General features: G+C 36.4%; 2 protein-coding genes across 3 annotated transcripts in view; one reads left to right on the forward strand and one right to left on the reverse strand.

Annotated features, from left to right (window-relative positions):
- The first annotated feature begins 834 nt into the window (after positions 1 to 834).
- Positions 835 to 12,007, forward strand: LOC117994607 (uncharacterized). The gene is made up of 10 exons (XM_034982540.2): positions 835 to 857; positions 5,847 to 5,938; positions 6,157 to 6,321; positions 6,967 to 7,136; positions 7,651 to 7,780; positions 8,030 to 8,171; positions 8,571 to 8,662; positions 9,428 to 9,569; positions 10,619 to 10,815; positions 11,370 to 12,007. The coding sequence occupies exons 2-10, from the start codon at positions 5,860 to 5,862 to the stop codon at positions 11,486 to 11,488; spliced, it is 1,236 nt and encodes a 411-aa protein (XP_034838431.1). The 5' UTR covers positions 835 to 857; positions 5,847 to 5,859; the 3' UTR covers positions 11,489 to 12,007.
- Positions 12,008 to 14,659: 2,652 nt separating this feature from the next.
- Positions 14,660 to 15,478, reverse strand: part of pwn (pawn) — a 59,410-nt gene continuing 58,591 nt past the window's right edge. For both annotated transcript variants that reach the window (XM_034982633.2, XM_069507866.1), the window contains exon 20: positions 14,660 to 14,828. In XM_034982633.2, the coding sequence (XP_034838524.1) occupies positions 14,706 to 14,828 (123 nt within the window). In that variant the 3' untranslated portion in view covers positions 14,660 to 14,705. The remainder of the gene's footprint in view (positions 14,829 to 15,478) is intronic.

The raw sequence follows: 15,478 nt of genomic DNA on the forward strand, positions 1-15,478 counted from the left end.
AGGTGACTGACTGACTGATCTATCAACACATCGCTCAAATTACTGGACGGATCGGACTGAAATTTGATATCTAGATAGCTATTATGACGTAGACATCCGCTAAGAAAGGATATTTGAAAATTCAACCCCTAAGAGCGTAAAATAAGAGTTTAAAATTTGTGTAGTCTATGCAGACTAAGTCGTGGGGATCAGCTAGTTGTTATTATAATTTATTATTATGCCGCCATGGCAATAGAAATACACAATATGTAAAACCTTTAAGTCTTAATTACGGTTCATAAAATACAGCTCGCTGACAGACTGACAGACGGATGACCGGACGGACGGACAGGCTTAGTAATAAGGTCAAGTTGATACTCTTCAAGTACGGCACTCTAAAAAGGGTAAACGGCTTCATGAACAGACTGTCTTAGTAACATGGATAAACTAATTAATAAAATTAACTAGATGATGCCCGCGACTTCGTTCGCATGGTTTTAGGTTTTTAAAATCCCGTGGGAAATCTTTGATTTTCCAGGACAAAAAGTAGTCTATGCCCCTCTACAGGTCTTAAACTATATTCATGCAAAAAATCACGTCGATCCGTTGCTCCGTTGCGACGTGATTGAAGGACAAACCAACAAACAAACACACTATTTACCATACTTATAAATTCCTAAAACGTAACTAAACCTTTCAACAAGTCTATCTAGTTTTTACTTTCTTATATTGACAAATCACATAACAAATAAATGTTTGTTTGCTCTGTGAGCAGTTTGTGGAGCCGACTCCTGGCCTACAGCCAATGCCAAGGTTGTATAAAAGCTCCCTTTGACTAGATTTACATAAGTCTGTGGCCGCTGCTGGGACGGACGGACGTATGTACATAATTTATATATATATATTAATCTGTATAGTTTAGTGGAAAAATTTCCGAAAATATTCTTTTCAATTTTCCAAAAAAATAATTTCCGGGATTTTTTTAAATTTTGTTTTCTGCTTAGGTACCTAGATATTAAAATTGCACGTCCTATTCTAATAGATATTTACCCAATTTTTTCTAATTTTTGGAACATAGCCATTATAAGGTAGGTATATAATTTTTAATTAATATTTTATACCCTACCCCGTAATTCTTGAACATGTCCGAATATTAGTTTGTAAATTGTTTTTAGGGTTCCGTACCTCAAAAGGAAAAACGGAACCCTTATAGGATCACTTTGTTGTCTGTATGTCCCGTTGATCTAGAATCATGAAATTTAGCAGGTAGGTAGGTCTTATAGCAGACGTTCGGGGAAAAATCTGAAAACCGTGAATTTGTGGTTACATCACACAAAAAAAAATTAAATTGTGGTCATGAACTAATAATTCCTATTTCAATTTTCGAAGTAAGATAACTATATCAAGTGGGGTATCATATTATGAAAGGTCTTCACCTGTGCATTCTAAAACAGATTTTTATTTATTTTCACGCATCATAGTTTTTGATTTATCGTGCAAAATGTCGAAAAAATACGACTGTAGTACGGAACCCTCGTTGCGCGAGCCTGACTCGCACTTGGCCGGTTTTTATTATTACAGTCTAGTACATACAACAATTATTTAATACAAAATTAAATTCTATGAGTGGAATGCAGTGCGCAATTTTACAAATTCATGATTTCATAATTCGTTATTTCATTCCAAAAATTGGATATTATCATATGTGTAATTGGATATTATCATATGAGTGTATATTATCATAAAATAATTAATTAGTTGTAATTTTATAAAATAAGTTTGAATAATATACCCTACATCGTTTGTCATTGTACAAATTACCTTTAGGTGTAGATATAATATTATTATTAATATTTGCATGCGGAAGTATCAGTAAATATGCGGGGACTATTTAGATTATAAGTAATATATTAAGACCTTTGTAAACTACCCATATTTAGCAAATAAAATTATTTCATTTCATTTCATTTCATTTAAAGGTATTGTTGTAGATTGGTGGATTCGGATTAAAAGCTATCTTGTGTTCAATACAATATATTGAAATTAAGTATTTTATTAATTAGGTAGGGTACGGCTTTCTATCCTATTTGGGAGGTCCGCGTTTTGAAGTAATTAAATATCACTTGCTTTAACGGTAACTCTCACTAAACCAGAACAAAGACAATTAAGAAATCATAAAATCAAAGTCAAATAATTTATTCAAAATCAGTACCTACTACCTACCCTTATTATAAATGCGAAAGTGTGTTTGTTTGTTGGTTTGTCCTTCAATCACGTCGCAACGGATTGACGTGATTTTTTGCATAGGTATCGATAAAGACCTGGAGAGTGACATAGGCTACTTTTTATCCCGGAAAATCAAAGAGTTCCCGCGGGACTTTAAAAAAACCTAATTCCGCGCGTAGGAAGTCGCGCATCAGCAAGTAGTTAATAAATTGCACTTTTTGATGATCGGTTGTTGTATTTGTAAGATATAGTGATAATAATCATAACTTCAACTTAAAACTAAAGCTGCGAGGGTTCCAAACGCGCCCAGGTCTGAGAAGAGCCCACAAAAAATTCAGCCGGGTATTCTTTTTATCATCTCACCAATTTACAAAATCACTTAAACTTATTAGAATGAACACAAAGCTAAATTCCCCAACCTGCCGGGAATCAAACCTGGGACCTCCCACTTATACGACCACCTGCATTTATCACTGCGCCAGGACGACTATAGATTTGAATTTCTATCTATATTTTCTTGGGTTATTATTTTAAACATAATATTTCACGAATATAAAAGGAACCCTCATAGGATCACTTCGTTGTCTGTCTGTCTGTTTGTCCATCTGTCGTGTCTGTCAAGAAACCTACAGGGTACTTCCCGTAGACCTAGAATCATGAAATTTGGCAGGAAGGTAGGTTTTATAGCACATAAGTAAAGGAATAGATCCGAAAACCGTATATTTGTAATTACATCACAAATTATTAAAATGTGTTCATCATCATCATCATGATCAACCCATCACCGGCTCACTACAGAGCACGGGTCTCCTCTCAGAGTGAGAAGGGTTTTGGCCATAGTCTATCACGCTGGCCATGTGCGGATTGGTAGACAAAAAAATGTGTTCATGAACAAATAATTATTTATTTCAAAGTAAGATAACAAATCTACCTATATCAAGTGGGTTATTAATTATCATATCAAAAAATACCTGAATATTCTAAAACAGTTTTTTATTGATTTTCATGCATTTTAGTTTTTTGGTTTTTGATTTATCGTGCAAAATGTCGCAAAAAAATCCCGAGTGCGGATCCTTCGGTGCGCGAGTCTGACTCGCACTTGGCCGGTTTTTTTTGTGTTTATAAGAGTTAGAAATAGCCGTTAATTATGTATGAACAGTTATGTTATTTGTCGTGATTGTGACAGTGGAGGGAACTTGTTTTGGTAGCAACTGCCCAGTGGCCATGTCAACGGCATTCGTCTAACGGTCGAACTCTGATGCAATGTACCTACATACATACATAATGTATTAATGACACTAGTTGATAGGCCTCGACTCCGCTCGCCTGGCTCTATACAAGAACCTTCTCAGAAATCTGAATTAAAAAAAAAAATCTTGTATCTAAATAAAAAATAAATCAAAAAAATCATCGTAGGTATCTCATTCAAAGTCAAAGGTACATTTTTAGGGTTCCGTAGCCGAATGTCAAAAAACGGAACCCTTATAGATTCGTCATGTCTGTCTGTCCGTCCATATTTCACAGTCAATTTTGCCGAAACTATAAGAGCTATACTGTTGAAACTTGGTAAGTAGATGTATTCTATGAACCGCATTAAGATTTTTGATTCGCACTTAGCCGGTTTGTTCAAAACCTAAGTATAATACGTGACAGGTCGAGATGGCAATCGAAGTGGGGACTCCCTGCATATCTGCACAGCCCCCGCGCTAACCTGGTGCGGGCGAGGGCGGGTGACGACGTGTCATACCCCGATTGCCATCTCGACCTATCGCGAGAGAGTTGAATAGAGGGTTAAAGTTGAGTCTGTCATTTTTCAAGTGACCTACCTATGAAAATTTGTACTTGGGTTATCGGTCAAAAGGAACGAAGTACTTAACTACATGTTTCACAATTTTTCGAAAATTCTACTCGAGCGAATCTGGGGCGGATCAACTTGTATTTATAAAAAAAAAAACCGGCCAAGTGCGAGTCAGATTCACACACCGAGGGTTCCGTACCTACACGGGTATTTTTTCGACATTTTGCACTATAAATCAAAAACATGCATAAAAATAAAAATAAATCTGTTTTGGGATGTAAAGCCCTTTCATATGATACCCCAATTGGTATAGTTATCTTACTTTGAAAATTGAATAACTAATCATTTGTTCATGAAAACATTTTAATATTTTTTCTGTGATGTAACCAAAAATTCACGGTTTTCGGATTTATTCCTTTACTTGTGCTACAAGACCTACCTACCTACCAAATTCATGATTCTAGATCAACGGGAAGTACCCTATAGGTTTTCTCGATAGACACGACAGACAGACGGACAGACAGGCAGACACATAGACAACAAAGTGATCCTATGAGGGTTCGTTTTTTTCTTTTGAGGTATTGAGAGTCTCGTTGACCACCCATCGTTCATCTAACGGTCTAACACGAATGCAATGTATCTAATTACCTACATACATAACTATATGATATAGGGGGCGGAGTTAACGGTAAATATAGTAATAAATCAATGTGGCGTTAATTAGGTACATGTTCGAAACAAAAACAGTTTTAATTGAACGTAAAAATTGTAGTAGGACACTCGGAATTCATTAGTTTAATTGGACTCTCTCTCAGTAACTTTTGAGAAGTATAATTCTGTGTATTTTTCTGTCAAAACATAAATGAATGAATAAATAATTATTAATATTCAAAGATAATATACTTACTTTATTAATTTGGACGGCGTATATTTTTTGTAAATATAAATTTTTTAGTGATAAGTTTTTCTGTATGTATATACTATATACAGTTTTTTTTTGTCGTTTTAATGTATGTTTGCAAAATAAATGATAAGATATCTTTATTAATTAATATCTTAATCTGTAAGTACCTACCTTAATACCTATAATAAGTATCTACATAAAATGCCTACTTCATAATATATGTATGCACACGCTGATTTAGTTATTTTTCCGTACCTCAAAAGGAAAAACGGAACCCTTATAGGATCACTTTGTTGCCTGTCTGTCAAGAAACCTACAGGGTACTTCCCGGTGACCTAGAACCATGAAATTTAGCAGGTAGGTAGGTCTTATAACAGACATAAGGAGAAAAGTTTGTGGTTACATTACACAAAAAAATTAAATTGTGGTCATGAACTAATCCATAACAATATTATAAATACGAAAGTGTGTCTGTCTGTCTGTCTGTCTGTCTGCTAGCTTTTCACGGCCCAACCGTTCAACCGAATTTGATGAAATTTGGTACAGAGTTAGCTTATATCGCGGGGAAGGACATAGGCTACTTTTTATCCCGGAGAATCAAAGAGTTCCCACGGAATTAAAAAAAACCGAATTCCACGCGAACGAAGCCACGGGCATCAGCTAGTAATAAATAAGTGTTTTCAATGTTCAAAGTAAGATAACTACTTATATCAAGTGGTGTATCATATGTATGAAAGGGCCTGATGTGAAGTGATTACCACCGCCCCTAAACATACTTTGCAGCACCAGAGTTGCTGATCTTTCAGGAATTTGTCGGTCCGCCCCTTGAGTAAACCCCATGATAAAAAGTGAAACGAATCAACTAACGCGGCGATGAAACACTTCTTTCGCTGACAGTCGTCGAATTTCTTAATTATTTTTATTATACTTTTGTTACAGATATTAGGAAACCATGATGGCGTTAGTGAATTTCAGCACGTTACTGTACCTGTTCACAATATCACAATACTGTGTAGCTGATGTCATTAGAAGTAAGTACTTTCTTCTTGAAATAAACGTTTTTAGGGTTCCGTATCAGAAGGGTGCCAACGGAACTCTATTACTAAGCCTCCGTTGTCCATCCTTCCATCCGTCTGTCTGTCAGCGGGCTGTATCTCGTGAACCGTAATAGGGTAGGGGTAAATAGAGAGTTGTAATTTTCATGTGTATTTTCTATTTCGTGGCAGCCATTTTGATTTTTCGTTTCCAGCGCCAAGGCAGCAAGGTCCAGCCAGCATATTCACGACAGGCAACGGCGAGCAATGTCTGGGCAATGACAGGTCCACGGGTGGAGTGTGTCTGTCCAGGAACCAGTGTAACACTCAAGGAGGGAAAGCACTCGGTTTCTGTGGAGTTTTTGCTACTTGCTGTTCTTGTAAGTTTTACAAAATTTTATTTTTCACCCGAGTGAATTTAGGTTTTTAAAATCCCGTGGAACTTTTGATTTTCCAGGACAAAAAGTAGCCTATCCGTGGTAGCCCGTCCCCGAGATGCAAGATATCTCAGTACTAATTTCGTAAAAACAATTAAACGCATGATTTTTTAAAAATCCCGTGGCATCACCGTGATTTAAGACCACAGGGAAGAGGAGTTGTTTCCTCGACTTCAACGATAGTCTTTACTTGGTTTACTTTAATTCCAATATCAATTTATTTATAACCGACAGTTTCTAAATTCCATCAGTTTAGGTGATCAGGTCCCCTGCAGCATCAGGATTGAGGAGCTGAAATCCAATTTTTTTTTATGGAAGTATGTTTCAAAGTTTTTCTATCGATTAAAAAGGAAACTACGCAAATTGGTTCTGTAATCTCGGAGATTTTGGTGTTTATAGGTAGAAAAAGGGTTGTAGGCTGCGAAGTAAATTAAAAAATAATTAAAAAGTTTAGATATAATCTTGTACGACGCGACGGCACGGAACCCTTCGTGTGTGAGTCCGACTCGCACTTAACCGTTTTTAACACTCACCACCGCGCTGGGCAGGCCTTAAAAATTATTTTCTATTATGTAAAATGGTCCACAGTAAACGCCTGCGACATAAGAACCAATACAAAAGTGGCAGTCTTCATCAACCCGCCTCTCGACAAGGAGTCCTCAGGTCTGGAGTGCTCGTACAACATCGAGATCGCTAACAACAACGTGTGTCAAATGAGGATTGACTTTGAAACCTTTAACCTCGCACCTCCTACCACGGTGAGCTTCTTCGTCTTTTGACTTGGGGTCCAGTATATACAGTTTACCCGTCTGTTATAAGTTAGACTGCTGGTACAGTTCCTTGCCGGATCTTTAATATATTTGCATGCCATCTTGGCGTGGTACAGCTAGATTATTATTAGGTATCAACACCTGTATGTGTACCAGCAAATAAATTCAATTGAAATTGAATTGAAATCACTTCAGCCGGCTGTTTTTTAACAAAGTAGGCATACGCTTGATTGCAAACACATCAAATAGTAGATGAAGATGCAGCCTAAGGTGGAACGCACCTGCCTAGGAGGTGCCTATTAACTCCTCTTCTTTTGAAGGTACCAATATTGAAATGAGCGGGGATAGCGGAAGTTGGAAGGGTTATATGCTAGATTGCGTATTAGAAACGACAAAGTGAATTACTTCGTACGAGTCCGTCCAAAAAGTTGTCGTGAAGTGCAAGCCTGTTTAAACTATTAAAAGACATTAAAGGATATATTTCTACCTGTCGTCTTCGCAGGTGGAACCAGTTGAAAACGTGACTAAGAGGCCAGGCTACATGTGCAAGAACGATATCTTCCGCGTCACAAATCTGCATGGGAACTCCGAGTCCCTGCCATCACTATGTGGAGATAACAGCGGCCAACACTGTAAGATTTTGCTTTTTGATGTAAAATTTCTTTAGGCGCAACTAGACCATAATTAATCTTCTTGAAATCTTAGTATTTAAACGTATCTATGCTTTAATTGTTTATCATGAAGTCAATAGTGGAACTATTGCAAATGTTGCATTAATTGCACCAAATGTTAACAACAGCACCATAGCTTTATTCATCTGCAATTTTATGGACCTTTTAAAGGGGATTGCAATGGAACTGAAAGTGATTGGTTTATTCCAGTATACGTACGCGTGAACGCCAGTATTAACGATCGATCTGTGCGCCTGGACTTCAAGCTGGCTGATCGAATTTCGCAGCCAAACCTACCGCAGGCCACCTGGAAGATCAAAGTCACACAGCTTGAGTGCTTCAACACGCTGGGGTAAGCATTTCAACCTTTTTTTATCCGACTAAGTTAACCCTTGATTGTAATCTCTTCTGGTTGACTACGTGATTACCCAGTCTAAGATCTGCAATCTGAAGATGAGCAATCTGGTAGTAGTAATTCGCAATGACCCACTAATGGGAAAGAGTTTAAATAAATTTATTAAATATCACCCGATAGACGTCCACTGCTGGGCATGGGTCTCTTGCAGAGATTTCCAGACGCCATACACTTTCACCAGTTGAGTCCAGCAGCTCCCTGCAACTGGCTTGATGTCTTCCATCCACCTAATCGGGGTCTTCCAGCGCTGCGCGTTCCTGTGCGAGGTCGCCATTCCAGTACCTTGGCACCCCAGCGTCTATCAGTTATTACATATTGATGGTTTACTCTTTACAGCAAATACCGGGACGGTATCCTGGATGCCATCACCGCGGCTCTTCCCGCTACGCCATTCACCACCACGGCTGACAGAGATGAATACTTAATAGGTAAGTCTTTTTAAGACGCAAGAGGTAAGTGTTTTCAAAGGTGTGTGAAGTCTACCAATCCGCAGATGGCCAGCGTGGTCGACTATGGCCAAAACCCTTCTCACTCTGAGAGGAGACCCGTGCTCTTTAGTGAGCCGGCGATGGGTTGATCATGATGATGATGATGAAGTCTTTTTAGGGTTCCGTACCTCAAAAGTAAAAACGCAACCCTTATAGGATCACTTTGTTGCCTGTCTGTCTGTCTGTCAATAAACCTATAGGATACTTCCCGTTGACCTAGAATCATGAAATTTGGCAGGAAGGTAGGTCTTATAGCAGACATGAGGGGAAAAATCTGAAAACCGTAAATTTGTGTTTATATCATAAGAAAAAAATTAAAATGTGTTCATTAAAAAATATTGCTATTTTCAACTTTCAAAGTAAGATTACTATACCAAGTGTGGTATCATAATAAAGGGCCTTATTTGTATATTCTAAAACAGATTTTTATTTATTTTAGGCATAATTGCTTTTGATTTACCGTGCAAAATGTCGATAAAATGCGATTGTAATACGGAACCCTCAGTGCGCGAGTCTGACTCGCACTTGGCCGGTTTTTTTAAATAGCGAGCAAACAAGCAGGGTCACCTGATGTTAAATGATTACCGCCGCCCATGAACATATTTTGCAGCACCAGAGGAACCACCAATGCGTTGCCGGACTTCTAGGAATTTGTTGGTCCGCCCTTTGAACAACCCTTTGTCAATAAACTTTTACTATCCACAGCACCCCCCGGTTGTCTACAATACTACCCCGATCGCTCGGGTTTCTTCGAGTCATTCAACTACAACCGCGGCTCGGGGCCTTACATTGCCAACTTGCAGTATGCTACCTGCTTCAAAAGGTCATCCGACGTGTGTGGTATCAAGTAAGTTCATCATCATCATCAGCCTGTGGACGTCCACTGTTGCCTTCCCTAAAGAGCGCCACCACACTCGGTCCTCAGCCTTCCTCATCCAGCCACTTCCCGCCAGCCTCTTTATATCGTCGGTCCATCGTGCTGGTATCAAGTAAGTTATGTCAAGTCTATTATAACTTACTAGCTGATGCCCGCGACTTCGTCCACGTTGAATTAGGTTTTTAAAATTCCCGTGGGAACTCTTTGATTGTCCGGGATAAAATACTTTTTATCGCGGAAAATCAAAGAGTTCATGAGTGACATATACCCATGCAAAAATTACATCAATCCGTTGCACGTGATTGAAGGACAAACCAACAAACAAACACACTTTCGCATTTATAATAAGGGTACTGATAATATGTATAATACACTGTGATTTGGCAACACGTCCTAACTCCTATCTCAAAAGTTTACCGATTTCACTGCTATTTCGTACTCCGCAGTGTTACAGTTCAAGACAGTTAGATATACAACTTTAGTTTTGGTATACGCAAACACGTGCCGTCTATTTTTACATAAAGAATAATATAAGGAATAGGATTTCGAACCCTCGTAGCTTTAGTTTTTAGTTTGAAGTCATACAAAATTTCAAAAATATTTAATGAAAACCAACGAAGTTATAAGCTTGTTGTGTTTATTCGTTGTCCTCGCAAAACATGGTCACCCCAAGCAAGTGGCTGTGAGCGAACGGGACGGCTGACGTCGATCGTGCGCGCTCTCGCTCGCGCGGCTCGAATCAGCTGGTGCAACTAGGTGTTCAAACTTTCAGGATTTGAAATTATTTTTTGGTCAAAATATAACTCGTAGTAAAAATTATTGCAATCGATTCTGTTACTGATTCTGAACAAACTACTTTCAGGTTTTGCGTATACTAAAACTAACATTGTATAGCTCCAAAAATTAGAGGTGCGTGCCCGAGATTGCACCCTCGACCTCCGGACCGAAGTCTTAACTACTAGGCTAACACCGCTTATATACATATCTATTGGCTATCATTGTGACTATCATTTCAACAGGCTAACAGCAGCAAGTTTCGACATGGCTTACCACGATGATAGCAACCTATACGTGGACACGGACTGCAAGGCAAACCCCTTCGTCCAAGGCCAACCTGAGTCTGAGGACTACATATTCATCCCAGAAGCCCAGACTGCTGACGGGCTGAGAGGATCCAAGTTCTGTGGCAACAGCGCTGCCAACCAGATCATAGCTTGTGAGTATGGCTACTAGATGGTGCTGCATACATTTACATCGCGCTTATGAAGTTTTCTCACATTTTAGTCTTAGTTGAATGAAGGCTCTCAGTTTAAATCATCTGGTCTTCCAACGTTGTACGGAGCCACTATTTAAAAACTCAGAAAAGTGAGCGTAGGTTCACTTAACAACAGTGTCAACCATGAACCAGATCACTGCTTAAAAGTATGGCTACTAGATGACGCTGCATACATTTACATCACACTGATGAAGTATTTTTGTATTTGAACGTTCTACTTTAGCTTCTTCAAGCCCTAGGTTATCAGAAAGTCAATACTGTGTAGTCATCATGATCTAAAAAATACAGCAAAATTGCTGATTGCTGCAATTGAGCGAGATTGATTGATTTGTGACAGATGTCACAAAAGTTATAAGGCACATCCCCTTAGATTTGCGCCCTAGAAAGATCGCTGTCAAGTCAATTGATTTTACCAAAGGACCACTAAAGTTACCGACTGTCACCGACTTGAGTCAATATTGTTTAATCAACTCAATCAATTTTTTCCTCCGCAGCTACGCCCCCAGGACCTCTGTACGTGTTTTTCCACAGTGACAACTTAGTTACAAAGGACGTGCCAGAAGCAGGTTACCGCTTCACGTACAACGTGCTGAATAACTGCTACCTTAAGTAAAATGCCATAAAACGTTAAAAACTGATAATTTTACTCTAATTTATTGATGAATCAACTTAATGAAACTTTTGATTTATACTATTTTGAAATTTTTGTTTTGTTATGATTCAAAAGACAGTTTTTTTAACTCGGTAAGTATGATTCATCGATCATAAGTAATTCTTTACTTTGATTCATAATAAGTATTTTATAGTATTTTTTCATTATGATTCATAGTTTTAATTTGATTTATTTCATCGTGAATCGTAGTAGGTACTTTTGAAACAATAAACAGCAAAATCAAAAAACATGAAATTACTTAATTGAAAAAAAAATATCGGAATATTATTATACTTAATACTTAGAAGTTTATTTCAAGCAAAAAATACGTACTTTTTTATATTAGTAAAATAAAAACAGCCAAACTTTTGTAAAGTTATTGGCTGAATTTACTATTTCTTAATTCTCGATGGTGTCTACCGACTGAATACATAGATTTAAGTATAAATAGGATTTATATATAAGAGTTTGAAACGTAAGAAATGCATTTATAATTTATTATTGAATTTAAATTATGACCAATAAATATTTGAAGTTATATTTGGTGTTTTAATTTATGTGTGTACTGTGTCGTCTGGCTCTAGCCAGAGGCGGTTCTCAGTGACACGGGGTGTCACACTGTAGATTTTAGAAATTGTTGTTGTAACATAATGTAGTTTCAGTTGCTTGAGGTTATACTACTAGGTTGTGTTGTACTAGGTTAGCTGGTTGGTCTGGGACCGGTATGGGGATGGAAGAGCCGGTGTAGGTAGGGACCTAGTTAGGGTTGTCTAGTCAAAGGAGACGTTGTTGTCATGACTCATAAATGAAGGTTGCTAGAGTTATTATTGAGGGTAGTTTGTGTTGTTTCTCGTAGTGCGAGAATATTGTTAGTGCGCCCACGAAGGCTCGATTAATCTAGGTAATAATCCTAAGTACCTAGCTTGATAGTTAAAAGTAGTCATAGACGTAGCATAGCACTAGCAGTCCTACATGAAATAAACAAAATCTGATTTTGATTGAATTTTTAAGGCTTAAGTTCTAATGATATAAAAAGATATGAAGTAAAAAACAGGCACCCAGTTTATACAATAATTTTATTGTGATATTCAATTCAAATAAATATTCTACATTTCTTCCTAATAATACAATACTCAACATTATATAAAAAACAGTATAAATGCAATATAAATTAATACAATATTTCGATATAAACTACTTACAAAAATATACTTAAAAAATATAAACTTCAAACATATTTACATTGTTTTCTTATTTTATGGTTAATATATAAAATGCAATTTTGACAAATCCTTGTTTTTGTAAACATCACTTAATAATAGTCCATACAAAATGACTTCTCACGGGCCATTTTAACTCTATGGGTCAAGTGTCATGTCAAAAGAAAAAAATTGACACAAAAAGTTAAAATGGCGCGTGGGATGTCATTTTTTACGCGTTATACATGATTTTTCATTAATTCATACATTTTAAATTTAACGATTCATTCATAATTTATACCTACATGGTAAAATTTTAGTGTTTTTAGAACTGTGGCTAAATCAATCGCCTTGAGCACTACTATCCATTTCAACCATTGACCCTAGTCTTAAAATAAAAAAAATTAATCGAGAAAAATTCGATTTTGGAAAAATTCGCGAACCAGTAGTAGTATCTCGCTGCGACTATGACACGGTTGTCACGTGACGCTCAGCCACTACCAATGTTTCTCACTGATTCGAGTTCGTGACAAAATATTTTTTATCCAAAAAAAGTGACTAGTTTTTAAAAACACATGAGTGTAGTAGACAGTAAGGCGATTTATTTAACCACGGCTCTAAAAGTACTCAAATTTCAGCGTGTAGGTACGTTATATTATGTATTTTTATACATAATCTATACAAATAATAAAGCTAGACGAATAGGGTACATGGCTACAGCATAAATTGTGATTTTTTGTAATTTAAAGTATAAATGAAAATATTACGACAAAATTAAAATATCCTAAAGCACAGCATTTGAAATAATGAGATACAATGTTAAGAATAAAGGAAAGGTTCTAAAGAATTTCAATTTTTTTAGAAACTGTTTTAATATTAAAATTCCTTTAAAATAGATTACAATAGATTTTATTTAACAACCCTGAATTCGCTTTAAATATTTACACAAAATATTAACTTAGTTATGAAGTACCTACCTACTTAACACATTTTGAAATATTCCGTTCATTATATTATTAACTCCCTAAAAAAGAGGGTAAATTTTACATAGGTACTTTTATAAATTCGTGGAAAAATGCGGACGGATCAATATTTTTAAAGAAAAAGTTATTTAACTAAAAACTTTTTCTTCAAAACTATTATAAGTCAGATCTTTTTCGGACGGAAGACGGAAGTTTGCGTACTTCTTAATATGACTCATTATAAAACTACTAATCTAACATGAACTTATGTTTTTTTAAAGAAGTTATATGTTAAAATTGTATGAATTTTTTAAAATTACTAATCGATAGTAAAAAATTACATTCACTGGTTTACTTTTGCGATATTTCACTTTAATAATAATAATATATTCTGCTTTATTTCTGTCTGTCTGATTTTCTAATTGCCAAATAAACTTTAACTGACGAAAAAAGATATTTGACAAAAAAAAAAAAAAAAAACAAAATTAGGTACTCTGTTAACTCTAAACTTCATTCAGTTACTGAATATCAGCTCAAAATACCCGCATTGTAATTAGAACGCTGTCAAAAACGAGACAGGTGATAGTACTGATGATGATTGATATGATTGATACCACAAAAAACGCGAGAAAAATCCTATATTCCTATATATCGTCACTTACCATCAGGTGAGATTGCAGTCAAGGGCTAACTTGTATCTGAATAAAAAAAATAATATATATTTTGTAAAAGTTCACGATATATTGCAAATAAAACATCTGACTGACGCTAGAGGTCAACGAACGTTGGCAAAGTAGGTCACTCGGAGTCAATGCCGCGTTGTACGCGGGGCATTAACCCGAGTTTTGCACACTATACAGTGCGAGTTTGAAAATTCTAAATCATTAAAAGTACAAAACGAGGCAAATGGTTATTGGTATTGGATTGTGTTTAGGTAGTATAACAATAACGCTAAGTTTTGATAGCGTCCTGGTTACACCTTGTATATATTGTATTGTATGTTGTCCTTAAAAATGTTTATTGTCTATAAAAAGGCGGTCCTCTACTAATGGTGTAGGTTGATAATGGTATTCCTTTACTGCCATATATCGGTTCGGGAGCGTTCTCATAGTCCACATCATAGTATATGTTGTTTTGATTCTGAAATATGATAAAACATACATTAATTTTTTTTTTTTTTTTTTTAATTCATTTCAGACACGGGTATGGCAGTTTTTAATAAGCCCATGCCCCTTTGGTTTCTACACGGCATCGTACCGGAACGCTAAATCGCTTGGCGGTACGGCTTTGTCGGTTGGGTGGTAACCAGCCACGGCCGAAGCCTCCCACCAGACCAGACCAGAAATTTAGAAATTATAAAATTCCAAATCCCTGCCAGGAATCGAACCCGGGACCTCCCACTAATAAGACCACAGCGCTTACCACTGCGCCAGGGAGGCGCAATTAATTTTTAGTATCTTCGGAACCTTGCCTAAAGGGACTCCTTTTAATAATATATTTTAGTTATAATATTATATTTTTTAAGGTTTTAGTTTTAGTTTAAATTATTAATTAATTAACTTTTAATTTGAATATAAAATTGAATAAATTAAAAAAAAATATTTACAAGGTTTCAACTATATCTTCAAAAAAATATTCGCTACTATGCCCAATCCACGGAGAGAAGTTAGTATATAATAGTATATATAATAATCTCTCTGTTACTATGTTACTATATTATATTAACAGAGTAACACAGAGACTATGTTACTATCAGTACCCCTATTATAAATGCGAAAGTGTGCTTGTTT

This window comes from Maniola hyperantus, chromosome 27 (genome assembly GCF_902806685.2).
Source record: "Maniola hyperantus chromosome 27, iAphHyp1.2, whole genome shotgun sequence".
Classification (NCBI taxonomy): Eukaryota; Metazoa; Arthropoda; class Insecta; order Lepidoptera; family Nymphalidae; genus Maniola; species Maniola hyperantus.